This window comes from Neopelma chrysocephalum, unplaced genomic scaffold, assembly GCF_003984885.1.
Source record: "Neopelma chrysocephalum unplaced genomic scaffold, ASM398488v2 Primary Assembly neopelma1_24, whole genome shotgun sequence".
NCBI lineage: Eukaryota > Metazoa > Chordata > Aves > Passeriformes > Pipridae > Neopelma > Neopelma chrysocephalum.
Genome location: NW_020897693.1, coordinates 16669418 through 16695830, shown reverse-complemented (window position 1 = coordinate 16695830; position 26413 = coordinate 16669418). Strand labels below are relative to the sequence as shown.

Below are 26413 nucleotides of genomic sequence, written 5' to 3'. Positions count from 1 at the left end.
GAGGACTTCTGTGGGAAAGATGTTTTCCAGCCTGACTGGCACCCATACCTCTCCCAGTATATACCTACTATACCCAGCATCTGAGTTTGAGTCTAACTCTTCCTCTCCCCACTTCATTTTTTTCCTGTATTTATGATAAATATAATTCCAAATAAAGAGTGTAATTCCACCTTCTAAGCAGAGCTATCTGTGCAGTCATGACCAGAGACGGCACACTCTTGGTCTCTCTTACATTTTCTACTGAGCATTTTATGCAGTTCTATACTTCACATTGGGGAGTTTTTAATTCTGTTTTTCAATGTTAAACTGCTTCTGATATGCCATAGGATACCTTGGACACACAAATGAGAGTCATGAATTCAGTAGTTTCCCTCAAGTCTCTATGTTTCCAGAGCAGGCAGTAGTTTAAATTCCATACAAAGTCATAGGCTGAGAGCAAGTTCTTACCATTGTCTTTTTGTCAGCTTTCTGGACCGTGTAGCCCAAGATCTGTGCATTGCCATCATCTTGGGGAGGTGTCCACTCCAGGGCTGCATTAAATCCCCAAACATCTACAAGCTTTACATTCTGAGGAGGACCAGGCTTATCTGCAGAGGAGACATGAAAAAAACCCTTAGCTTTTAGTTCAGAATCCAAGACTTTTGCCATTTCCTTCCACGCAGGGAAAAAAATAGAACTTGATAGCAATATGTAACGTTCCATAGCAACACACTTTGAAGTTGAAACTGTAAACAAGAAAGTTGGGAAAATTTCAAATACCCTCTTAATGGTCTTCTGAGAGGCCTGAAAGCTACTGAGAAATAGACAACATATTAGAATTAGTAACATAGGAACCAGAAAAACTCTTCTTTAAAATGGAATAAGAAGTTTGTGTTGATGGATGGATGGGATTAACTCTTTAAACTGTAATTTTATTACTTACTTTGTTACCTCAGTGCAATTTCTCAGCCATTTAGCTACATTGATATAACAACCATGGCAATAGGGTACAAATGCCTTCCAGCTGAGGTTAGGGAGTATTTCCCATTTGGGAATATACCTTACTTTTTCCTGTTGGTTCAGTGCTTGTTAGCTTGTTCACTAGTGACATTTTTCTGTAATAACTAGAAAAAGAACAAATTCTCAAAGAGATACAGACCTCTATGTCTGTTTTAAGATACCTGGAAACATATAGAAAAATATATAATATGAAATTATAATTATTTTCTTTTCTCCTTTTTAATGATAATTCATATTTATACTGATATTGTTTAGTCTAATACTGTAACATTTAAATTAGATTGATTAAATAATATTCCTGTCTGTTTTAATTTGAAGGCACTGATTCACCTTTTTGATATGTTGGTTTGTTGCACACAGTTATGGGGCCTGTTGGGGAGGACTGGGTAGTTGATCTTGTGACTGAGTGAAAAATAGTTTAAGATAATTCTAGATAGTTGAATGGAAACTGTCTGCCCTTTCTGTAGCTAAGCTGGAAAAATTAAGGAAATGATGGATGTAGTCTCATCTCTATCATTTGAGATGACCAAAGCACAAGGGAATGTAATTTTAGATTGCTCATAATTTAATTCCTTAAAAAAGGATATGCAAACCAGTAATAAATCAGCCTTTGTTATTAGGGGAACTGTGACTTTCTGTATCAAAGCATAATGTGTTAATTCTCTTTTCACTGTCATACTTTGGAATTGAAGACTGCTTTATAATTAGGTTTGGCTCCTTCTGTCCTGCTTCAAAGTGGCACCAACTAGAACACTGCATGAAGTGTGATAAGGAATATGGAATGCATCGCTCTCATTCTATTTATCATCCTCTTTCTTCCTATTTGACACTAACATTTCAGAGAAAAACCTGCCATCTTCTGTGTCTCAACAGCTACCAAACAGCCTTCTTTCATTTTCGTCCCTGTTTCTGAAGTAGGGAATGGCAATGTGTTGACAAATGAACATTGCTTATGGAGATGTGGAAACGTTGTTACCTTGAATCACAACTTAAGAGAAAAAAATTTAGTTATGTTTCTGGATGTGTGTCTTCATTACACAGAAATCAATCTATTCTGATTTGAAGAGAAGAATTTTTCGTGCTATGTACCTTTGTGCATATTTATGAAGGACAATCTTAAAAAAAATAGAGAGAGATAAATTTGCTAAATGGATTTTTATATTCTTGATCTTTGTGGTTTGAGGGATAATGAAATCTGCAAGAATATTTATTCAAAATTCCTTTGTAGAATATTCCTTTCTAAGTACTAAACAGTTCATCTCTAGCTTGTGAACAAAGGATGGGAAAAGTTAAACCTAGTGATGCTTCTGCACCAAATTATTTTCCTCTATGCGAAAAGTGTTAAAGTGAGGATTTGTGTTCTGAGGAAGTATTCTGTGTTACCCTCAGCACAAATTCAACTGAGGAGTTTTGCAAACTAATAAAATTTATAGAGTGGGAAGAAGACATAAAATGTGAATTATCTTTTGAAAATAAATTATAATTTATATTTTCAAATAATACATAATGAGAAAAACTATTAATTCCATTTTAAAAAAATTGCACTGAAGTTTGCTTTAGTCAATAGAAGACGTAATTCAAGACAAAATTTATTGTTTTGTTTAGAAGGGGAAAAAAGTTGAGGGAATCATATTGGAGATATTTTCATTATCTAAGAGCTTTCTAAAAGTATTTAAAATATACTGTATTCTCATAGTAAAAGTGCATATTTTGTAGGTCTCTAGAGTAAATGGCAGCAACTGTTTTGGCAACAGGGAAAAGTGATGGCAGTGACAGAAGTGTTTCCTCTTCTTTGGAACTGATATGTGACTCATCATAGCAGCAGAGCTGCTTGCCTTATTCCAAGAAAAGATAGAGGCTGAAGCCACAAACATTACTTCTTCATCAAGTAGACATTTGTCAAGGGAAGTTAGCTGATCAAAAGACACCTCAGAAGATCACTGATTGACTTGCTGTATCTCTGAAAGCTGGATTGGCTTTTCAGCATGCCATTCTACAGTACCTAAGGCATCACTTGTAGTAGAGAAAGAGTGCCTGAATCACCCATATTTCTGTCCTGCCAAAACAATATAAAATCTGGAGAGCAAACATTGCAGTTGACAGAATTGAAAAGAGCTAGTTCTGATGACAGAATGACAAAATCAAGAATCAGAGTAGATGCCTTGACTGTAGAAGTATCTGCAAATGTTACAAGCCCTTTCTCTTCTTAGTCATGAATCACATGAAATACACTTATCCCCTTTCAGCTGAGTAAGCTGTTCAAGAATTAAAAAAGTTTCATGCCTGTCCTCCAATTCTGACATGTATTAATCTGTGTGATAAAATTAGTTGCTTTTTTTCGGCTATTCATTTTCTATTTGAAATAGCTCTTTCACAATGGTGCACAGATGTGTTTTTGTGACTCTCTACAGTATCAAACAATGGGTGCAGGATACTTGATACCATGCTCTAAGAGCAGTGGCTAGAATCAAGAATCACTAACCAGTTTTAGAAAGGTATTTTGGTGTATAGAGTGCACTACTCCCCTTTAGCTGAGTCACAGAGTCATAGAATGATTTGGATTGGAAGGGACCTTAAAGATCGTCTAGTTCCAAGCCCCCTTTCATGGACAGGGGCACATTCCAGTAGACCAGGTTGCTCAGAGTTCCATCCAGCCTGGCCTTGAACTCTTCCATGGACGAGGCATCCACAGCTTCTCTGGGCAACCTTGGGATTATTTTGTTTTAGCTGCCATTTACTTATTTTGCTCATGCCAAACTGCAGCCATCCTCTTGAGCAGAAGCAACTGCTGGTATTAAGACATATTTGCTCCAATTCGTTATGCCTTTCTTGTTTGCTGTTGGCACCATTGCATACCCATTCTGCCAACATTAATTTATAGAACTTTAAGCAGAGCACAGTCAGCATCTTTAATTCCAAAATATGAAGGATTATGTTTAAATACTCTTTTTGTGCCAAAATACACATTCTAAAAATGTATTGATACATTGGAGGAAATTTGGGATGACAGTGTGAAAGTGTGGGGAAAGAGAAATAAAAGCAGTTATTAAGAATATTATATGGAGTGGTAATGAGGAGAAATAGAAGAACTCTGGCTGAACACTAATGAAATCTGAGTAGGCAAGATCTCAGAATATATCTCACAAAATCCCAAGGGAAGATATAGAAACTTTGACAATGCATTCCTTTGAAATGACACTAGAAAAGAGACTGGAAATTGTATAATAGAGAATAAGCCTCAGGCTACCTAGACACTTTTAACAGAGTCAGGCATTAAATGTGAATTTTCCCAATTCACAGGACTGTGCCTTGTAATTTCTAATTTCTGGAACAGTAGAGGTATATTATTGCAATGATTTTATCTTTACTGTCCTTATCTAATGAAAAAAACAAATAAGAGTACATGCAGTCCAAGATTTGTATTTCCTTCCTTAAGGACAATATGATATTCCTAAGAACACTAGAAGTCTCAAATTCTTTCTATCCCTCTCAACCTGGTAGAAGGAGGATTGATAAGGATGATCAAAGATATGGAAAGATGTCTTTTTGAAAATAATCAAATAAAGAGTCTAAAACTTGAGAAAGTTAACTGAGGAGTGTGTGACTAAAGGATACAAATGGAAAAGGTGAATGATTATTCATGTTTTTTGTGATTCAAAACTGTATGGACATCAAAACAAATAAGTACATGCACTTAAGCTAAAATCTCTTACCAAAGGATGTTTGGATTCTCAAACTAGACCTGGATTAAAACAGACTGGATAAAATCATGCCAGAAAAGAAATCCATGAAGAGCTATGAACACACAGAAAATCCCTCATCCTCTGAAAGTCTCTAGGACACAGATAATTTCAAGCTGGGAAAATATCGTAGGAAAATAAAGTGACAGAGCCCTGCTCTGAGCTTTGTCCTAGTCATCTGCAATCAACCACTAAGAGAGAACGGATTCTGTGGTAATTGGATCTTTGGCTTGCCTCAGTCTGGCCACTATTTTGTTTTGAATGATCTGCTTAGTTTTGATGTTGTCAGGTTCTTACCTATGATTTGTATTGTTATTGCAACTTTATCAGTCATGTTTTCTATCTGAAGAGTAACTTCATATGCTCCTGAGTGATGAAGCTCTGCCTTTCTGATGAAGAGGATTGTGTCCGTGTTGCTGTTCCGAATTCCCACATCTTTGGAGTCTAGGCTTTGACCATCTTTCAGCCAAGTGATTTTGGGCCTTGGTTTACCCTGAAGAGAAAAAAAATTGGATTTTTTTCGGGGGGGGCTGTAATAAATTTACATTTTTTTGTTAGTGATCTATAAATCTAGAAAGCCTAATGTAATATGCAGAGTTGAGATAGTAAGCTCTCTAAATACTTTACAATTTCTGTTTTCTTGCAGACGAATATTTGCTCTCATCTGTGTGGTTTAGTGGCACCATGCTATGAGGATGCCATTCAGTTAGAGGCTGAAATTATATTGAGAATAAATCCAGAAACAATATACTTGTGCTCGTCTAGTACTCTTTCCCAGGCATCAATAAAGCCAACAGGTGATGTGGCTTGTTCTGATTGGTATTAAGCAGAACTCGTGTAGATCTGAGTTTATTAGCTCTGCCCCCTTTCTCCTCCCTTTCTTAAAACATTTGGTTCTCTGTCCCCAGGCATTTTTAAGATATTTTGAAAAATTATTATCATCTTGAAATCTCGGTATGTGAAACTTACTGTACAATTCTTTCTGCATTGCAAAGTTTTTTTGGTGACTGTCAAACACAGTCAGTGTTGCTACACCCATGGAAGATGGCACTGTGGAATCAGTGAGATATCATTAGCTTACATCACTGTCACTCAGCTGTTTCCAGGAAAAATGGTAGATAATATTTAGTTCTTCTTAGTTGTTGGAGTGCCACTTCCACAGTACAGCTCCAAACCAAGAATCCCAAGAAAACAGGAAATGACCATATCATATTTATTAGGTGTATTAATAATCAATCCAACAAAAAATAACTTAGTGGAGTTTTTTAAGTTTCTGCCAGATTACCATGGTGAAACAGTGCAGCACAGGCCTGGAGCAGTTCAAATGGGTGGGGAGGGAAAGTGAGACCTTCCAAGACAGCAGTGAGCTCTGCTTAGGCTGCCCTGGATCTGAAGTCTAAGGCACTGAAGTTAGGACACTCTGCCTTCAGTAAAGAGCAGAGAAAGCAGCTCCAGAAGGCTCCTCAATCCACTGGGTGTCTGGAACATACTCTGAAAGACTGTATCTCTTTCTTTAGCCTACAAAGGGAGATTAAGATACCTAGATTGGTGCCTAAAGGCAGGATAATAATGAATGTTTGTGCATTGCTATACCTTTATTTCAAGTTTCTATGGTATTTGTTCAGAAAGTGTGTGCTGTATAATTTCTTTTTCAGTGGTACTAAAAAACCCACTCCATCTTTTCTAAGATTCAGGCCAAGATCTGTTCAAAATTATAGCTAAAGGACTTCTAAAACTCCTAGAAATTGCTATTCGTTCATAGATGTTCTTTTCTCTGATATCTAACTCATCAGATATATTGTAGTTTACATCAGGGCTGATAATAAACCTTGAATGAGCAATGCTTTTGGATCTTCTCTTTCACCTATCTGGTAAATAATTTTCTTACAGCTTTCTGCCAAGGAACATAGGAGCACCTCAGGCCTGTAGCTCTGAAATAATAGATACAAAATAATTTTGTCCAATTCCAGTGTACTTTTACCCTGGTCTCATTTCATAGAACCCTTACAAAAGCCTATTACAGCTATTAAAACCTTTTGGAGGAAGAAATGGTTTCCGTTCTTTACCTAGAAGATCTAGTGGAAATTCTTGAACAAGTAAAAGGGTTTGGGTTGTTCTGTGTTTTATTTTCCATATCCATGTCTTATTATTGGTGAAGTTGACAAGAATTGTCTCTATACGTGTATATTTTAAAATTATATGAGGATTCTGCTTGAAAAATTTGGCTAGGGAAATGCTTTCAAAATAAAAATAATCTGCTTAAAATGGTGTATTTATATGGGCATTTTATTTAAATTTCTAATTTGTCAAGACAAATACTTGACAGGTTTTCAAGCTGATTACAAGATTGTTGCTGCTGGTGTTCTAGTGTGGTTGATCAGATATATTCAGTCACAACACCTCCTTTTTTGATATGCTATGAGTGCCAGTGAAAGATTGCAAGCGTTGAAAGTGTTGGTTTTCATATACTCTTATATTTATAGACTGTGAAAAGCACAAACAGATAGAAAGCATGTTCCTAATACATATGTCAGAGGATTGGATTTCTGCAATGTGTAATAGGTAATCTGAGAGAGAACAGTGAGTGACAGAGTGGCTAAATAGCAGACCAGAGAAACTTTAGGGAGTTCACAGCCAGGGAAGAATGAATTTAAATGCCTTAGATGTTGATTCACACATATATGATGAGTAAGAGGGCTGCTCAGTAATACTGTGAACTTTATCCATTAGTAGCACATAATATCCCTTCAATCATGGGCTCATGTAGTTAATTTTGAAGGAAGAGTATGTTGATTCCCTTCCTTTCAGCAGAATGTCCCACCTGCTTACTGCACTCAACAGAAAAATGCTTAGTAACAATGTTGCCCTTTCTTTTCTGTATGTTTTGATCTAAAGATTTGAATAAATTTGCAAGTAGCATTAAGCCCAGGATACCTTGACACATAATTTCACAGTAGTGACCACAGAGGTCACTGGTACGGTTGTGCAGAAACTGTAAATAGTAGAAGACACTGACTTCCAATTTCGTTAGATAATAGATAATTGTATCTAGTTGAAGTCTTTTTCTTTAATAGAAATGGTCAGTGACTTAAAATTTTTTAAAATGTAAAGGGTAAGGGTTTTTTTATTTGCTTTTTTTTGAAAGATCATCAGTTTTACATGTTCTAATTAGCTATAGCCACAATTCTTAGTACTGCAAAAGCTGCAATTCAATACTATGACAAATTGAAATCTCTCAAAAAATACCTCTTGAATTAAAGTCCTCTAGCTTTTTTTTTTCAGAGTAAAATCTGGTGTTGGTGGGTACTTAACATTTTTTGTTAGCCTTATCTTTTAGGAGACTAGAGTTTATACCAGCACATGATTTTTCAGTCAGCTACTCAAATAACTTTTGAACGAGCTTGGTTCAATTCGGCCAAATTTGACAGAGCACTAGAAATCTCTTAGCTTGGTACATTTCTGTGAAAAACTGGCCGGGTGAAATACCAAAACAGCAGTTAGTGTCCCCACTTAGGAAAATTCAGGGAAGGTGTGGTCTTAATATCCATTTTGTTTGGCAACAGTTGAATGATCAGACAGCATTAAAGAACCGCTGGATTAGTTGCTACATGTACTTTCTCTGGCCAGGGAGCTGAGGACATATCAGTTAGGACTACCTAGGGAAGTAGGGCAAAGAACTGGCAAATCTCTGGGAATATTACAGTGAGGCTACTCTAAGCAGAGGAGGTGGCTTAGTGTGCTGGGAAGGTGGTGATATGGGGGTGTCGTTTTTTTAACTCCAGACAGCAACTAAGCACCCCACTTGCTGGCAGAGTCTTGTGGGAAGCAGAAAAGGCCTTGACTCTGTGCATGCACTGCTCTCAGCAATAACTGAAACACCCCTTAATTATCAATGCTGTTTCCATCACAAATTCAAAACGCAACCCCATACTAGTTACTATGAAGAAAATTAACTCTACCTGGGCCAAAACCAGCACAAGGAGACATAAAACACAAATCTCTCAAATGCTAAACTTTATCAGTTCCTCTGCTTATGGGACAGCTTGACAAATTTATGGATTTTTTTCTTCAAGGTGGACATCAAAGCAGCAAACATATCTGTTTATTTAATTTAGGGATTTTTTAAGGATTACATTACTCAGAAGTAGCAGATGTACAAATATTGAATTTTGCATTTGGCTAGACCCTAGTAAGAGAGCCATTTTAGCAATTTTTGGAGATAAATGTGAAAAAAAAAAAGCTTATGATTACACTCTAATAATGCAAGTATGCAATTCAAGACAGTTACTTCATATATGGGTTTGCAATTGTGTACTGATTAGATATATCTGTGTGAAAAAGCAACTTTTCCTGTAACCCAGTAACCACAGGGCAAAATGACATGTACATTTAAGTTTACATTGATTTTTTCCTAATAGATTTTTTTCATGTTGGTACTGCTCAAACAAAAGAATATAGGTGATGTGTGAGTATATGTCTCCCTTACTGAAGAAACGTTTTGTGTATCTCCAGTGTCTTTTATATAAGAATTTCAAAGCTCTTCAACTAAACTATTATATTTTCATAAATGTCAGCCCTAGACAGTAGAGAAATTTTAGTGTCTTGAAATTTTAAATGAGGACTTGATTAAATGATATATTACTGAGGATATCTCTGTCAGAGCCAGAATCTGTAACATACAATTTCTTTTGCTATATTTCACTGAGAAAACCTTTTCTTTACACACACCAATTCTTCCACTGTATTGATTATTAGAATCTTGCATCTGTGGTGTTTTTTGAATAGGCAGGTAGTTGCCAAGACAGGGTAATTGGTTAGGTCAGTCTTTGTGTACATTTCAGCAATTTTGTGCATGCCATAGTGACATGTGTAGTTACATACATGCATCCTGGATAATCCTCATGCTGTATTTTTTACACCTTCAGCTCATGTAAAGTAATGCCCAAGCTGTTCTTTGTATACACACAGACTACATAGGGCCAATTGTGATCTTCTGTTTATGTGCAAACTCCAGTTTTTGTAGTCAACCTTTCAGAAATTAACATACACACTTTTGGCAAAGAAGTTACCTAGTAGCATCATGTACCTTGGTCCCAGAAGAGTAGGTAGTTGAATTCATACATTTTTGTCTACTTCTCTGTAAGATGCATCCTGTGGTCAATAAGCAAGAATGGGCTTGCACTTACCTACACCACTTACTTTTTCTTCTTCCCCAAAAGGAGGGATTAAGGAAGAAACTCTGACTGTAAAAAAATTATGACTGAAAAAAGAGTGATTCCCTACCCCTTCCCAAATGTTTGAGAGGGTTTCCTGAATCATCAGCTCTACTTATGTAATACTACTTAAGCAGTGAAGCAATGGGAACTTGCATAAGGGAAACCACTTTTGGTAAGTAATGATAAATAACCATGATAAAATAGAAGCTGATACATACCTGAAAAGGGATCACAATATTGATTGTCTCACCCACTTTCTTCACCAGAGTCTGTCTGAGATGCCGTGGCAGCCAGAATTTGGGACGCTCTGAAGTTAAGCATTAATACATTAAATACAAAGCTTTTGATAATTTGCAACATTACTTATAGCACAAATAAGGCAAAACGCTGAAGAGACTTGGATAACTGTATGCATAAGAAAATTGTGGAAACACTGTTAATACTTTTAGGGAGTAGCTCCTTCTCAAAGTAGTTTCAAATGTATTTGTCTGGATAAAAATTTAGTATCAAGTCTCAGTTGTGTATTTAAAATTGAACATGTTTCAGTGACAGCTGGATTTGTGAAACTGCATCACATCTGAAATACCAAATTAGGGTGACTTCTGTTGGATGTGAGCCTTCTATGTGGACTTCGTTTCTTTGGAGAACTTTTTCAGTTCAGTAGAAAGGGTGGGACAAAGGGTGTATTGGAGTAAAAGAGTGATTATAAATTGTGATTTATCTATTGCTATATTGATACTGCAGCTCCTTGTAAATTGCCTTTTGGAGATATGTAAACAGAGCAACCAATGGATTTCCTTTATCTTTCTACAGTTGTTCAGTTACAGTTCCTTCTTTAAGATAGTGGAGTCTCATTGTAGCTTACTTTTTTCACTAAGAAAGGAAGTACCTTACTGTATGTTTTTTCATCTAGTCTCTGCTTTCCTCTACCTCACTGGAAAGCTTTCTGCCTTCTCCATGTGATACTTATTTATTTCCCTGTCATTTACAGAAAGAATTTCTTAAGATACAGTTGGAGTGTCTGTCTTCATGACCATTTGGTATTGAGATGCATTACAACTTCATTTCATTTACAGTGGCTCATTTTACTGTTAGTGAGACTCTGACAGACACTTTGTGTGAGCCAAGCTTGGGGAATCCACTATTAGCAGCTCTTGATGTCTTTGGGACTCCAGTCAAATGAATTATAATCTACTGCTGTTGGGTGATACACAGGTGTTAATTAATAATCTAGGATAATGAAGTAAATAGATCGCTTGCATTTTGCAAGTAATTTTGCAGTAATATAACAGCTTTTCAAGCAGAGAGCTAAATATTAAAAAATATGTTTCTTCAGTGGTGACAGTGCCATTGCAAGAGGTGAAATGTGAGTATTTTGAAAGTAAGAAGAAGGATTTTATTTTAAAAGCTATGCTTTAGAAAGATAAGACCTGTGCATTATAGTGATGTTCTCAGAGTCAGAAGATGTTGGGCACCTAGTCAAAGTGAAAGAACTGTTTGTGTATTATTCTTAGATGAAGGCAGAATTTTAACCAGAGGAAATAAATGAATAAGATTTATTCAGTATAGATACTCACGCAGAATCTCTTGAACAGTAACGGGCTCTTTTATTATTGCTGCTCCACTCTCACCAGCCAAGTTTATGGCCTTTATACGGAAATAAAGTTTGTCCCCTGTGACCAGGTCTTTAATCAGTGCAGATGTGCGCTCAGTTAGGCCAGGAAGCGCAGGGATCCATTCTGTAGCTGCAAGTACAGTATTTGCATATTGTAACACTACATTGTTTTTCCATACTGATGCCTTGATTGCAGTTGAAAATAAATTTATGTTAAGGTAAAATGAATTTAAATTGCAACACCACACTTCAAAGGGAATAAAATAAAGTTAGAAAAAGAACTCTGGATCGCATAGATGTGTATACGCATGGAGTTAAGGAATTTCTACACTTTGTTATTCAAAACAGTTAAGAATGAGGGAATCATCTTTTGGTAGTTCCTTTGGCATTCTGTTTTATGAGCATAGAGCTGTGGGGCTTCTTGGCATTTATTTTCATTATAAAGGAGGAGGGAGAATTTTGGAAGTAGTTTTAGCAAGAAAGTGCAGCCTTAATTTAATTTTTTTCTTGGAATAAATATGTCTCCTGTGGCTGTCCAAACAGATTGATGAAAGCCACATATGCTGAAAACAATAATAGAGCACATAACTGTTGGAATTTATTATTTACTTCTCAACTGACACTGTAGAACAGAATTCTTAGTGCTTCCTTAGTTACTCTAATGCACAGAAATATGACTGAAAAATCATTCTTCTATGACAATGACATAGACGTTCTGGTAATTCCATAATGATGTCTCATTGAAGACTATAAATTATTTCTGGATAGTTTATACCCTGTAAACCCCCTAGTTTAGATTATATGGCAATCAAACCTGGTGTCAGGGAAAATTTCATTATGAAAGTGATTATAAATTTGTTGTTTGACTTTTATGACATAAATATTATGTTGTAGCATCACAGTACATTGAGTATTGTACATATGGTGCTGTTACACTATTATCAGCACAAGTATTAAGTGAGGCAAGGTAACAGTTACTTTAAAGTTTGACTGATGTTATCACAGTCATGTCATTGTATTGGTTTTAAGGAATATGCAATTCATGAATGATACAAAAGTGCAATAGTGACTATAGAACAACAAGATATTTTTGTATTACTTATCTGTATTAAAGTTTATGATGATTGTGAAGATGACATTATGGTTGATGTGACTTTCAAGGTTTTACAGTCACACCGTAATAAGTATGGTGATGGTTGTCAAGGATGTTAGACATAGATTTGAGTTCAAATTTAATAATACTGGATTAAATGGTTAGGTTACTGGTATATTGCAGTGAAATTATTGCAATTGCAGTATTTTCAAAATGGTCAGTTGCTGCTGCCTGGTACCTATCTTACTTACATCCATCCTTGCAGTATTCCACAATATAACCATCTAATCCTCCAGCTCCAATCCGCTCAGGAGGTCTCCACTTCAAGGCAACAGTGCTGTCAGAAACATCTTCCACTGTAAAGTGGGTTGGTTCACTTGGAGGAGCTGTAAGGAAATATGTAGAAGTAGATTCTGAGAAATAGCAATATAACTATGAGAATTGAAAGGCTATACATAGAGTGATTATCAGCAGATTTATATACCACTATCTATTTTAATAAAATAAATCTAGCTGAAGCTCAGTTGTAAAGTGTAACACCTAATACTTCATTTAATAGAAGCACATCATGGGATTCCTATAATAGGAAGGGGAACAAGAGGTTAATATAGTAGCTCCTATTCACAGATGCTCCCTTATGAGAAAAGCCACTGAAAAAAGACTTGTAGAAGGGAGTCAAATTGTCATCAGAAGTCTGCAGAAAAGTTTAGAAATAAAATTACATACAATTTGTATTCTGTATTTACACCCTGACTGTAATTGGACAAAATTCACATAGTCAGAGGACCAAATTCATCGGTGTTAAATTTGACTTTACTCATTTTCCTTAACAGTGGAAAAAATGACAAAAAGTTACAATTACATGTTTACAGAAGCACTAGTTTTGATTTGTGCATTTGCAACAGATACACACTTGAGAAAAATATTTTGGGGCTGAAGAATTTTGATTTGATTTAGATATAGCTTTTTCACATCTCTTCAGAATGGATGTATCGTGGCTCTTTATAAAGCCATAGTTCAGAAAGACCACTAGCTAAACTCAGTCGTCTTCAGCATGACTATCGTCTACTAATTGAAAAAACAATCAAGAAAAACCCTAACTTGAAAATCCAAAATGCACGGAAGTGCTACTGTGAAATAATTGATTCCAAAAAGCAAACAGAAAGATAATTTTTTCAAAATAACATTTAGATTGCAGGACTATAAAACTTAGTATACATGGCATAAGAGCAATCATGTTAAAGAAAGGTATATTTGGCATAAACTGAATATCTTTTGAATATGCATAATAGGTTTTACAAAGTAAGTTATATAAAGGTTTATAAATTGTGAAACTGATTGAAACTGATCTTAGTTCCCAAAGTTATCGTAAAAAAAAAAAAAGAAAACCCACCAAAAAACCAATCTCCAAAAATACCACCCAGTTTCATTTCTGTAACTGTGTCAAAAATTATCATATTCACATGGTAGCAAGGACAGCACACAGGAGGCAAATGCAGTTGGGAGCATACACAACCACACAGTACACGATCAAAACCCCAGACCTCTTCTCTGAAGCAGTAAGTGTGAACTTTATCCTTAAGCAAGTAAAACTCTGCCTATCCCATGAAAACTTTGGACCTTTTTTTCCAGTAGCTCCACTTGATGGTTCTTGTTTGACCTCTTTTGTTGCAGACCAGCCGTTGTGTGTCTGAAATCCAGAATTATGAGACCCTTCTTGCAGTTCAGCCTTTCCTTCTGACTCCTTCACTGCATCATCTGCTTTTACATTGTCTCCTTCAGCAGGCTGTCTCCCTTCACTGATATTTGTAGATTTAGCAACTCTAGTCATTTTAATCTCCTGTTGTTTGTGTTTTTGTGGGTCTTCTCCCTAAAGGTCTTAGCAGGCAGGTTTCCTGAGGACTCCTCTAGTTTGCTCCTTGCTCAGGGACTGCAGGAGACACTGCACTGCTGTGTTGGGAAGAATTATTTATAGAAAATCATTCCTCAAATATTTTCTTAATCAGCTATCCTTTTAGCTGTGGAGAGGGCTGGGATTAAGGGAGTACTGGGTGGGATACTGTGATATTTGCATCCATAAGGGAACGAGAGAAGCTGAGAGGGACAGGGAAATTTCTGTCAATTAGTTCTCCTCCTTTCCAGATCCAGCTTGACTGTCACACTTCTAATTATAACAACTAAAAATTCATCAGCAATTTCATGAAACTGGAACCTCTGTGCTCTTCAGGAAGAGGAATGAGAGACAGAGAAGAGGAAGATTACAAAGGAAAAGGTTGATTAAATATAGAATATAGAGGTGGTTGATAGCCTCTTTCCTAACACATTCTTTTTAGCTATAAGAGCAGTTGAAGAGAAGAGGTGAAAATTATCCTGTCTTGGTTTTGTCCTAGAAATAACCTGGAGTTGCAAAACTCACCAATTGGCATGAAGGGTTTTGAGGCAGGGCTTGGCCGGGACATGCCAATAGAATTCACAGCGTAAATCCGCATCTCGTAAACTACTCCTTCAATCATTCGCTTGGCTTCATAGGTTAGCTCTTTTAAAAGGTCAAAGTTCAGTCTCATCCATCGATAGCTCTTCTTCTTCTTTCTTTCTAAAATATAGCCTGGAAAGGATAGATGTTATGGTGTAAAAGAACTGCATATTGTTATCTCATGCAGGAAAAAAGAAAATCCTTTTAAGCGAATGAGAAATTGCCTGGAAAAGTATAAGATGAAGTATAGAGTTAAAAGTTAATTTTTTTTCTTGTATTCTGCTGCAATTCACTAATCTTGACTAACAGCACAAATCCCAAACAAAAGATAAGTTAGAAAAACAGTTTGACAATTCCTTTTTTTTTTTTTATGTTTTTTCAATCAACTGATGCTAGATCTTTGTGTTCATTGCTAGATGGTGGAATTGCAGAGTGCAGAATGCTTCCCAGTCTGTGCAGATCCCAACTTGCTTCAGCCCTACAGTGGAGTGAGACGTGGCCACTCACTATTTTTCTTGCTCTGATTTCCTTGGGAAGGAAAGTGAGCCTGTATGACAGCAGAGAACCAAGAGAGATGGCTGCACTGCAGAACAAAGCTGTAGGACAGCTTGGATGTAGTCCGTATGCCCGGAATCCAGGTCTTAGTACATCTCACTCACACACTCAACATCCTTTCCCACATTACCATGCTGTTTTTCAGAATGACTAAGGCTGGATTAAGAGTTTAAAAGATAAACTTCTCATTTTCCAAAACTGACAATGGAATCTGTGATTCCTGATGCTTAATATGGAGGATGGTTGTATATCACGTTGGAAACAAACGTATAAGATATTTTCCAGTTGACCTGCTACAAAGGACTGATCAACTGTTTCTTTCCATCTAGCTATATTAAATTTCTGCTGCTTCTCTGTGTTGTAGATAATGTGACTGGATGTGACCCATGTAGGCTTCTTTTAAGCAAACTTTGCTTTGAAAGCTCTTCATCTTTTAACTACAGAATGAATAATCAGGGCATACTCTGAATAGTCATTTACACATGCCATTCACACATGTTTATTGTGTATGTCTGTTTCTACCCATAGACTGCAGAGATCTGTATAGATGTCTGTAATTGCAGTCAGCTACCGCAGTATGAGTCTAAAGCAAGGACATGAATTGAGCTGTGTAGGGGAGTGATTCAATCCCTACTCACCGAGGTCATGGCTATCAACCTTGCAAAAGTCCTTTTGGTATACCTGGGAAGTATGATTCACACTTAAGGTGTCTAAAGGGAGGTGGCACATTTGCTGACATGCTCTAGGCACAGACACCGTACATCAGCAGCCTTTTCTGTCTATGTTGAAATACAAGAAGAGCATGGGAGTCTACATAATGTTTTGGGAAATGAGTGGTGAAAGTACCTTTAAGCTGACAGGTTGTATTATCGCTTCTAATGCATAAAGTTACTCCTGGCATGCTTGTTTTCAGTAGCTTTTAAGCAGAGTTAAAAACTGTAAGCAAAGAACTTGTGGTTCCTTTGATATGTTCCTGTTTTTTTCTCTCTTCACCAGGGTCTGTGAGACTGAGAGAAGTTTCATCAACTCAGTCTCTGTTTTTCTACCATTTTAGATAAACAGTTTCCTGTAAGAATGGAGACATTTCTTCACTATGGCATACCAGAACTGCAATTAAAAAAAAAGGCAGAAAGGAGGTAAAATTACAATACTGGTAGTATTGCTGACACTTGGTAAAGCAGATTATTTCCCCAAATGCACAGAATGTGTGAGAGATAAAGATACTGTTTTAGTAATATAAAAATCACACAAAACCCCATGAAAGGTGAAGATGGGGTGTGAATTTCTTTTTTATGTCTGTTCTGCCTACAATGCCATCTGTATCAATATGAAGACAGATAAGAATGCATATGCCTTTTCCCCCCCCCCGCCTTTTTAACTTGCTTTTAAAGCTATGTTTGAATGGATAGTGCTGCATCTTGAGTTTTCCTCTCCCCCCTGCTGCAGGAGTTTTATTGTAGCTCTATTAGTAGTGCAGTCCTGTACTGACTGAAGAAACGCCCTCACGTAGTGCAAAGGGTCATTATTTGAACAATAACAAAATCATTCCTTTGACAGTGGAAACGAAACAAAGAACTTTCTAAAATATGTGCTCTGAAAACTCTACAAAACAAAATTATGGGCTTTGCATAGTCAGTGAGGTGGGGTTGGCTGTGGTGATGGGACAGCTATTGGTATGTATCTTTGCACACAATAGTTTAAATTGCTAACTTCTTGCTTGCTTCTGCTCAGAACAGATGAAACCACAAAGGACTGGACTGGCCGAGCAGTACCTTGTTTATTCCTGCACAGATAAATTCTGTTGAATTAAATGAGACTGATCTTGTGGAAATTAATGAAGTACAAACATCCAAAAGCAAATACAAACTCCTCTCTTCCAGATAATATGCAGGGGATATTTTAGAGCATTTCTAGCCCTGACATCTCCATGGAAGTGCATATAGCTTTCAGTGCATTTTTTTTTAAAGAAACTCAGACATCTTTATTAAACAAATTGCTAGATATGGACTACACCGGAATTTTTTTCCCTAAAATTGTTCAAGACCCTACATTGTTTTATTTTTCTTCTGAGGATCACAGAGTGTTTTATCTAAAACCCTCCATGCTCTGAGCAGAACTTAAAATAGTGTCAGTAATATTCTTTATTGTGCCTGCTCATTTCCTGCATCGCATGATAACTTTGCACTCTAGTTTTTAGTACAGATTTTAAGGTCCTTAAAATGATTGAAAAGTGTTTAATGATGCATTGCTTTGTATGAAATAGAATTATGAAGTAGTTTTCCACTAAAAAACATGTATTGCGTGCTTTGAGATTGCAGATGTCTGGAGTTGATGACTGAGTTGGCCAGAGATCTGTTTGATGTTTGATAGGTAAGTACAAAGGCCTGTATACTGGCCTAAAATTTCGGTCTTGAATGAGAATGTTTAGCTTTAACTATTTTTGATATCACCTTCTTTTTCTGTGGTAACTTATTCGCTGAAATACTTCTCTGATTCAAACAGCACAGGTAGGGGGCACTGTCTCCTCAAAATTGAAGAGCCAGAACCTAAGCTTTGAAGGTTCGACATATCTCAGTAGTTAGTGTCTGAGGGTCAGCCTTCCTAGAGTGAGTAAACATAGAGAATCCTTCTGTGCCACTTTAAAGAAACAGCAAAAAATATAGGCAAAGCTGCAGGGGACTTTATATTTTAGGACTTCTTACCAAGTACTGGTTGCCCACCATCATATTTAGGGGGTTGCCACTGCACAGTACAGTAATCTTCTCCAATGTTGCTGATTGTGGGAGCTTCTGGAGGGTCAGGGACATCTGAAGAAAGTATGAGAATGAATGAGAGTTGTTATTGTTTCGATTTCTTTGTACAAGTAAATTAAATATTTTTCTTTAACACTTATTTTTTCCTGTATGACATTGATCCAGTCACTAATGGTATCCCCCAGGAGTCAGAGTTGGGCCCAGTCCTGTTTAATATCCTTAATGATGATCTGAATGAGGGGATTAAATCTATCATTAGCAAATTTGTGGATGACATCAGGTTGGGAGGGGTGTCGATCTGCTGGAGGGTAGGAAGGCCCTGCAGAGAGGCCAGGACAGACTGGATTGATGGGCTGAGACCGACAGCATGAGGTTCAGCAAGACCAAGTCCCAGCTCCTATATTTTGGCCACCAGAACCCCATGCAGCATTACAGGCTCAGGGGAATAGTGTTTGGAAAGTGGACAAGTGTAAAAGGACCTGTAGGTGCTGATTGACAGCAGCTGAACTTGAGCTAGCGGTGTGCCCAGGTAGCCAAGAAGGCCAATGGCATCCTGGCCTGTATCAGGAATAGTGTGGCCAACAGGACCAGGGAAGTGATTCTGCCCCTGTACTCAGCACTGGTGAGGCTGCACCTTGAATCCTGTGTCCAGTTCTGGGCCCCTCAACTCAGGAAGGATATTGAGGTGCTGGAGTGGGTCCAGAGAAGGGCAACGAAGCTGGAGAAGGGTCTGGAGCCCAAGTCCTATGAGGAACAGCTGAGGGATCTGGGGGTGTTCAGCCTGGAAAAAAGAGGCTCAGGGGAGACCTTATCACTCTCTACAACTACCTGAAAGGAGATTGTAGCCAGATGGGGATCAGTCTCTTCTCCCAGGCAACTAGTGACAGGACAAGAGGATATAGTCTAAGGCTGCTCCAAGGAAGGTTTAGGGTCGACAATCAGAAGAAATTCTTCTCAGAAAGGGTGATTAGATTTTGGAATGGGCTGACCAGGGAGGTGTCGGAGTTACCATTCTCGAAGGTATTTAAGGAAAGACTGGATGTGGTACTTAGTGCCATGATCTAGTTGACAAGGTGGTGTTGGGTCATAGGTTGGACTCGATGATCATAGGTTGGACTCGAGGTCTTTTCCAACCTAATTAATTCTGTGATTCCGCGATACAGCATTGTCAGACAGCAACAGTAGGTACAACTGAGAGTGTATCAACTTAGTCTAAAGCGAATCCTGCTCTTTCATGCTTCTGTGTTCGGTTGGTTTCCTTTAAACACCAGTGATTATTCAGCTCCCTTTTTTTTCCCAGATATAATAAACTTTTTGCAAAAATATAAGGTAATGAGATAATTCTGCTCTGTAAGATGAGGCTTGCTCCAGGGTTTCTTATTTTCTCTAGAATAAACATTATACAATACAATGACTGCATGTCTCACATATTTTGTCACTGTGGAGATATTCTTAGTAAATATCCTGACTTAGTATTAATAAAATAAGGAAGGAGACTTAGTATTCACCAAGCAATTCTAAATTTTAATACTGTAGGTGCAAGTAATTTTCTTTTATCATTTCTAATGGGCTTATAACCCAGCCTTTTGTTATGTGTGCCAGGGTATCAGCAAATTAAATATTATGAAAAATTTTTAGAAATTACTGACTCAAAATCGTATTCCTCCCAGCTCTTCTGTGACTCATTGATGTGTCTGTCAATCTACTTATCTTCTATCAGATACATAATGTTTCTTTATTCAATTAACCATTTGCTGCTTATAGAATGAAGTAATCTTTGCTTAAAAACATAAACCACAACAAAATGACTAGAAGTTTTTCTTATCTCAGACAAGCATGAAGCATGTACTTTAGAACAGAATGTCATCCATAAAATGATAAGATCACCTGAAACAGGAAATACATGGATTACTATTGGGAGTTGCTCTCTTAACTTTTCACACAGAAGGCAACTACCTCTGAAAAAATACTTCTGCCTGATTTATGATCAATAATGTTCCTCTCTTTAAGATCCTTTTCAGTTTTTCTAAACCTAAGGTCAGAACTTGGCTCAGTTTTAGAGAAGGATGTTTCAATGAATTGAATATGCTTTCATGCTCTGTTTGCTTCTTTCCTTCACTTACCAATAACTTTGACTGTGATATCAGCCTTATCTTCTCCCACTGGATTCTTAAGTATAACTCTGTATACTCCCTCATCTTCCTTTTCTGCTCCTTCAATGATGAAGACACAATGGTCTTCATGTATCTCCACACGAACTCTGCCTTCAGATTCAAACAGAAGCTGTGGGCAGTGAAAGTAACAGATACAATCATTTTAAGTTTTTCCTGGGACAGCCTGATGACTCTGTATGTAAGCTGGTGAAAATCTACAAATCATTGAATATTATAAAAATTATTGAAAAGCTATAATGTTTTTCAAGTTCTATTTGCATGTAGAAGAGAGAAAATATAGACTGGTTGGCTCACATAAATAACATTAATAAAATTGGTTCTGAAAGTCTGCAGATTGTTAAGATTCCCACAAACCCTTTCAAAGGGTTATTAAAGGGTTTTCAAAGAAGTTATTAAGTACTTCCACAAATTCCTACTTGGGATAGTTGCTAGCATCACTGTAAAGAGTTTCATGGATAACAATTGGGTACCATGTAAATTAAAGAAATTTAAAAAAAAAATTCAAATGGTTGAGCAAACATTCCTGATCAACAGTATCTATATTTGGCACCAGATAATATAGATTTGACCAATTTCTCTCTAAAAAAAATTATCATGTTTCTTGTAACTATTAATGGCATCAGTGTGATTTCTGTGACTCAGTAATGGCATATGGGGAAACTTTCTACTCCTTGCAAAAGTCTAAACATAATGATCACAACTTTGTTGTAGGTATGTAACATGCTCCTTTCTTCTTAATGTACATGTGTATTTTTAGTCTTAGAACAGGAACCATTAGAAAGAATATGTGTCCAAATAGTGACTAGTACAGCAGAATCCTAACCCTGAGAATGGTTTAATTGCTGTATAATAAATGTAAAATATTTTTGACTCTATCAAAAGAGAAGTTACTCAGCACAACAATGAAAGTTGTTGAAAAGTGAGTCCTCTATCACTGCATTATAGTCCACTCTCTTGACATTGTCATCTTTCCATGTGTCCTGTAAGCTTTTGTCCTAGTTATTTTTCCTCTAGCTATTACTGAAGCTTACAGATTAGTGGGAAGAAAAAAAGATAAACACTCACAAATAAATTTAAAATAGTTTTCAAATTACTGCTTTGATTCCTTGTAACCCAGCCATCATGCGATGATGATTAGAAAGATTTCCTTAATCAGCACCTTACTCTAAAATTACTCACCAAATCCCATGTGTCCAGTCAAGTCTTTAGCAGTTACCATTGTGAGGCAGGATGTTGGGTCTGATATGCTATTTGATTCACCAGTTTTAATATCTACTGACCTTAATTTTGTTTCCTTTTGAATATGGCCTTTTATCTGGAAAATGCTAAACACATTTGTGCATCTGCATAAATAATAAGGAACTTACCTTATTATCAGTATTTAAATCACTGCCGTTTTCTGAGGGAGTCATGGAATCATCATTGATTCGAACTAGATCACTTTTCTAGATAAGGAAAGAAACCACAGAAAGTCAGCTAAGTCTGAGCAGAATGGTAAAGCTGTTTCTGCAGACAGAGAAGAGTCCATAGGTTTGTTAGGGGGATTGAATCTGGAGGTGTGAGAAAAGCGAAGAGCAAAGTGAGGCAGCAAGCAGACCTGTGTAGGAAATCTGCCAATACAAAAGTAAAAAGCAGAAATGGAGAAAGTTGTATCAGAATGCAGTGAATTAAGGAAAGTGTAAGTCATCAAATCCAAATTTACAGCTTTACAAAGAAAGATGCATGACATTCCTTCAGTAGAGTTGTAAATGGTTGTGAATCTACCTGTGTTCTCTGGTACTCATTACTCATCTTGAGTAACTACACAAGTAAGGATTACTCCTCTCTGTAAAATTGGTATAGTAATTTGATGTAAATGTTGTAACACTCATAAGTATAGTCAGGTCTGTAACACACATCAAACCGCATCTTCTGAAGCTGTGCTACTGTTTGTTTAGAATTTCATTAGTAAGTATATGCTACATATCCTTCAATCAAGACTGGCTGCTTTTACTCCTATGTTGAGACCTCGCACTTTAGAAATTACACTGGATAGGGGTTGTCTGATACCCAATCATCATTTTATTACAGAAACTTCTGTATAGAAGAGTCAGTTCCTTGGCTTTTTTTGTTTGTTTCCATACTAATTCTGCATTGCAGAAAAAAAGTCCTAAATGTTATTAAATTTGCTAACCTGAACAAAGAATGTGGTACAATAATGAAGAGATAAGATTGGAAAAATTAACATAATTGGCAATATTATTTTCTTTTATATGTATGCCTATGGAAGTATAATGATGCTATAGAATATTTTATAAAGTATTTCTGGTTTGTGCTAGTTATAGCTCGAGAGCCCATAGATGGTGAGGAGCAGGGGTATTCTGAGATAGCCAGAAAGGATGCTCACTCAATGTTTTGAGTCTAGCTTCTAAATTCTTTCTCTAATGTTTTGTACTTGCTTTGATAAGGTAAATAACAAGTGTCCTCTCTTTTCATTATACCAAATTCAGTTTTATGCCAGTAGTCTGCTAAGACGACATTCTCTTCACAGACTGCAGGATTCTTGAGAAAGATTAAAAAAAGAAGCTGCCATCTCCAGAACATATCTATTCTATCAGGTGAAGGTGATGGGGATGACTCATCATTTATTTATTTTTCTCTGAGGTAAGAAGAGAATAAATGTATGTGGTATCCTACTGTCTGCATGGTACATATGTCTAGTCATATATAATCAGACCCTTTTTTTGGACTAAAAAAACAGGGAACAGTTCAGAAAAAGAACAGTTCAGGATGAATCATAAAACCAGCTAAATCTCAAAAAGCTGCAGTGCAGATATTTAATTTTTTTCTTTAAAAAATTTAAAAAAATAAAATTGGAAGGAAGATGAAAATACTTGTAAATAAGAATTGTAAATCAAAGTAAGATTTGAGAAGGAAAAATGGATTTCCGGTTGAGATTTCCTTGCCTCAGACATTGTGTCAGGTTACACATTACCTTGTTTACTTTCTGCCAGATGACAGTGGGTGTTGGATCTCCTGATACGGGAACATCCAATCTCAATTTGTTCCCAGCCACTACGACAATAGTGTCAGGGGATTGGCCCAGACAGTCAAGGTGGATTTTGGGGGGTTCTGTAGCAAAGGCAGAGAAAATAAGTTTTGAATACAGTTTGAGTATTCTGTATGAAATATTACACCCCAGAATATTAATTATTAATTAATTAATTAATAATAAAAATAGTGCTTATTTTGCTATTGAAGACATTCTTACTTGCATATAATTAATGGCTGCTTTTCTTACCTTCTCTTGGTACAAAATCTATCTTGACCTCTGGGGGAAAGAAAAAGAGGGAAGGAGTGAGGAGAAATAGATCAGAAAACAGAATTTACATAGCATTTGCACCCAGAAAGTAATTTTAAAACTGATTAAAACCTCATAAGGCATATTCATCAGCAGATTTGTGCAATAAACTGGAAAACAGGCTCTGTAAAACAATGTGATAATGATAACACAAAATAACAAGGAAAAGCAATATGCCTATATTGAGGTATCAGGAAAGAGACTTGCATACTCTTTCCTGGTATAATAATAATTGATGTCCTCATTTTATCCCTCCAGAATTCCCATTACATATTGTGAGATAACTTACCCAAAAACTGAAGCTTGGCAGAAAGGTTGTAAGCAAATCCTTGAGGAATAAAAGAATAATCAGCTTCGTCCTCTGGTGTTACATCCTCAATAGTTAGTTTATGGATTCTGGAAACATGAACAAATGTATTCCATTCCCTTACCTTACCTCTCCAGGAGAAACAGGGCTATGTCAAGAGATAAGGTGCAAGCTATAGGATTTTCACAGACATTATTATTTCTTCTTCCTTTGCCCTGACATCAAGTCAACAACCACTAGGGCTGTAGACTGCTCTGTTTTCAGTATTAAATCAAATCCATGTCAGCATGTTGTATATAAATGGATTTTTCTTGCCAAGGTAGATGCATAGATGAGTCTGAAGAGAGGAAGCGGTTTCCCTGCTTTAGTCCAGTCCTTTAATATTACAAGGGCAGTTGTAGCACTGCTGACTGGTTTCATTTGATCAGATCATGACAACAATAAACTCTGAATAAACAAACTAAAAAGTGATGCTCCATCCCTGTATTATTTTAATTTCAAAATAGAATACAGAAAAGAGTACCAAGGAAGATTTCACCTAGCATTTAATGCTTGTGTATCTTCTGAATCCTCTTGGTCTCCATTTCCAGTAGTAGTTAGACTGGTAGGAAACTTGAGCACAGAATTGCACAACTGTATATGCTAATATAAACACTAGTTTTTCTGTAGGGCTTACACACATGTACTGTCTTAATCTGCCTGCTAAACGCTACTGCTAGTTTTAAAATTATTAACCATTTGTTTTCTGGATTGTTTGAATACCAAAAACCATGAAAACCTAATGCAAACTAAGATTTACTTCTGCTGATATGCCACTGATGCCACACACCAACTCAGAAAGGCTACAGCACACATGCCAAAGCAAGTCTGTCACTAAATGTTGGTTGCATATGAAACTTTTTTCCTTTTAGCTGGAGCCAGGACAAAGTCTCATTTTATATTCCTACCCCCTGAGATAATAGCTCCTATGGATTGCAATGCAATACCTAAGCCTGTACCTGATTTCTGAAACGAGACTAACCTGCCAATATGGGAGATCTTTATCCTTTCATCTGGGACCACCTCCTTTCCATTTTTCAACCAGATTCCTTTCACGTTTTCATCAGAAACTTCACACTTGAAGACTGCCTGGTCACGCGCCTTCACTGTCAGGTCCGCAATGCTCTGATAAACTTCCAGCTTTTTCTCTGATATTGTGAGAATAATCGATACACACATAAAAAGTCAGAATAGCACAAAAGTAGATAGTGTGGATTTACTAAGTAGAAAAGGCAAGGGCTGAGCAAACTGTTTGTGGAAGAGGGAAATATGAAGGGAAATAAGCAGCATGCAAGGCTTTAACAGGACAGATAGCTTAGCACCTGTTATTATCAGAGTGTCTGTTACATCCGGCACACAAGTCTGAGTTCTCCTTGAGACTTTTATGCCTCAAACCCTACGCCCCTTATTACGTCTTCTTTTTCCCTGGCAGGAGGATTATGCTATCTCTATGCACTATCCTGGAGAAGGTTACCTTTTACCCATTTTAGATTTTCAGCTTCTCTGGTTCCATGATATTCCCTGTGCCTACCTTGCACAATTAGTTCAGCGACTGATACCCCACCATTGGTCTTCACGGTGTAGTGTCCACTATCCTCCTTGGTTGACTCATTAATAATTAGATACTGTTTTTTTCCATCTTTCTTGAATCGGTATTTGAATGTTTCTTCTCGTGTCAGTTCAACTCCATCCTTTTCCCTGCAATGCCAAATAGTGCTGAGTCATTTTTTCTATGGTTTAAAGAGGAGAGTAAGGGTCAGCTCAATGTTACTAGAGATTGGAAGACATAAGGTAAAACCAATCTTTGTAGCATTTCAAGTTAGCAAAAAAAGAGTCTAATGGAACCAGAATGACAGTAGCTTGACCATCAATTTTCACTAGGTATTTGACTTCTGGTTCGAGAGTTCGCCACAACGTATTACTTGATTGTTACCATTTATATCCTATAGATAAACATGAAAGTATGTTAAATGCTTTAGAAGATACAGGGATGAAGACACACTTCACCAGCAGGGACTTTACTATCTTAAAAGCTGCTATAAGCTAAATGGGTGTTGCTGGGGAAATTACCTAAAAGTCTTAATTTTCCTGAAGTGAATTATAATTTTT

At 36.8% G+C, this 26413-nt stretch overlaps 1 protein-coding gene across 1 annotated transcript in view; it reads right to left on the bottom strand.

The window, feature by feature from the left end:
- MYBPC3 (myosin binding protein C, cardiac) overlaps positions 1-26413 on the bottom strand; it is a 62222-nt gene that overhangs the window by 6162 nt on the left and 29647 nt on the right. Inside the window, exons 17-30 of the mRNA XM_027704936.1 lie at positions 25836-26002; positions 25287-25452; positions 24248-24354; positions 23899-23928; positions 23593-23729; positions 21986-22063; positions 20568-20727; positions 18394-18498; positions 15080-15268; positions 12915-13049; positions 11533-11700; positions 10174-10262; positions 5037-5232; positions 448-587 (exon numbers count right to left, since the gene is read on the bottom strand). Of these exons, the coding sequence (XP_027560737.1) occupies positions 448-587; positions 5037-5232; positions 10174-10262; positions 11533-11700; positions 12915-13049; positions 15080-15268; positions 18394-18498; positions 20568-20727; positions 21986-22063; positions 23593-23729; positions 23899-23928; positions 24248-24354; positions 25287-25452; positions 25836-26002 (1867 nt within the window). The remainder of the gene's footprint in view (positions 1-447; positions 588-5036; positions 5233-10173; positions 10263-11532; positions 11701-12914; positions 13050-15079; positions 15269-18393; positions 18499-20567; positions 20728-21985; positions 22064-23592; positions 23730-23898; positions 23929-24247; positions 24355-25286; positions 25453-25835; positions 26003-26413) is intronic.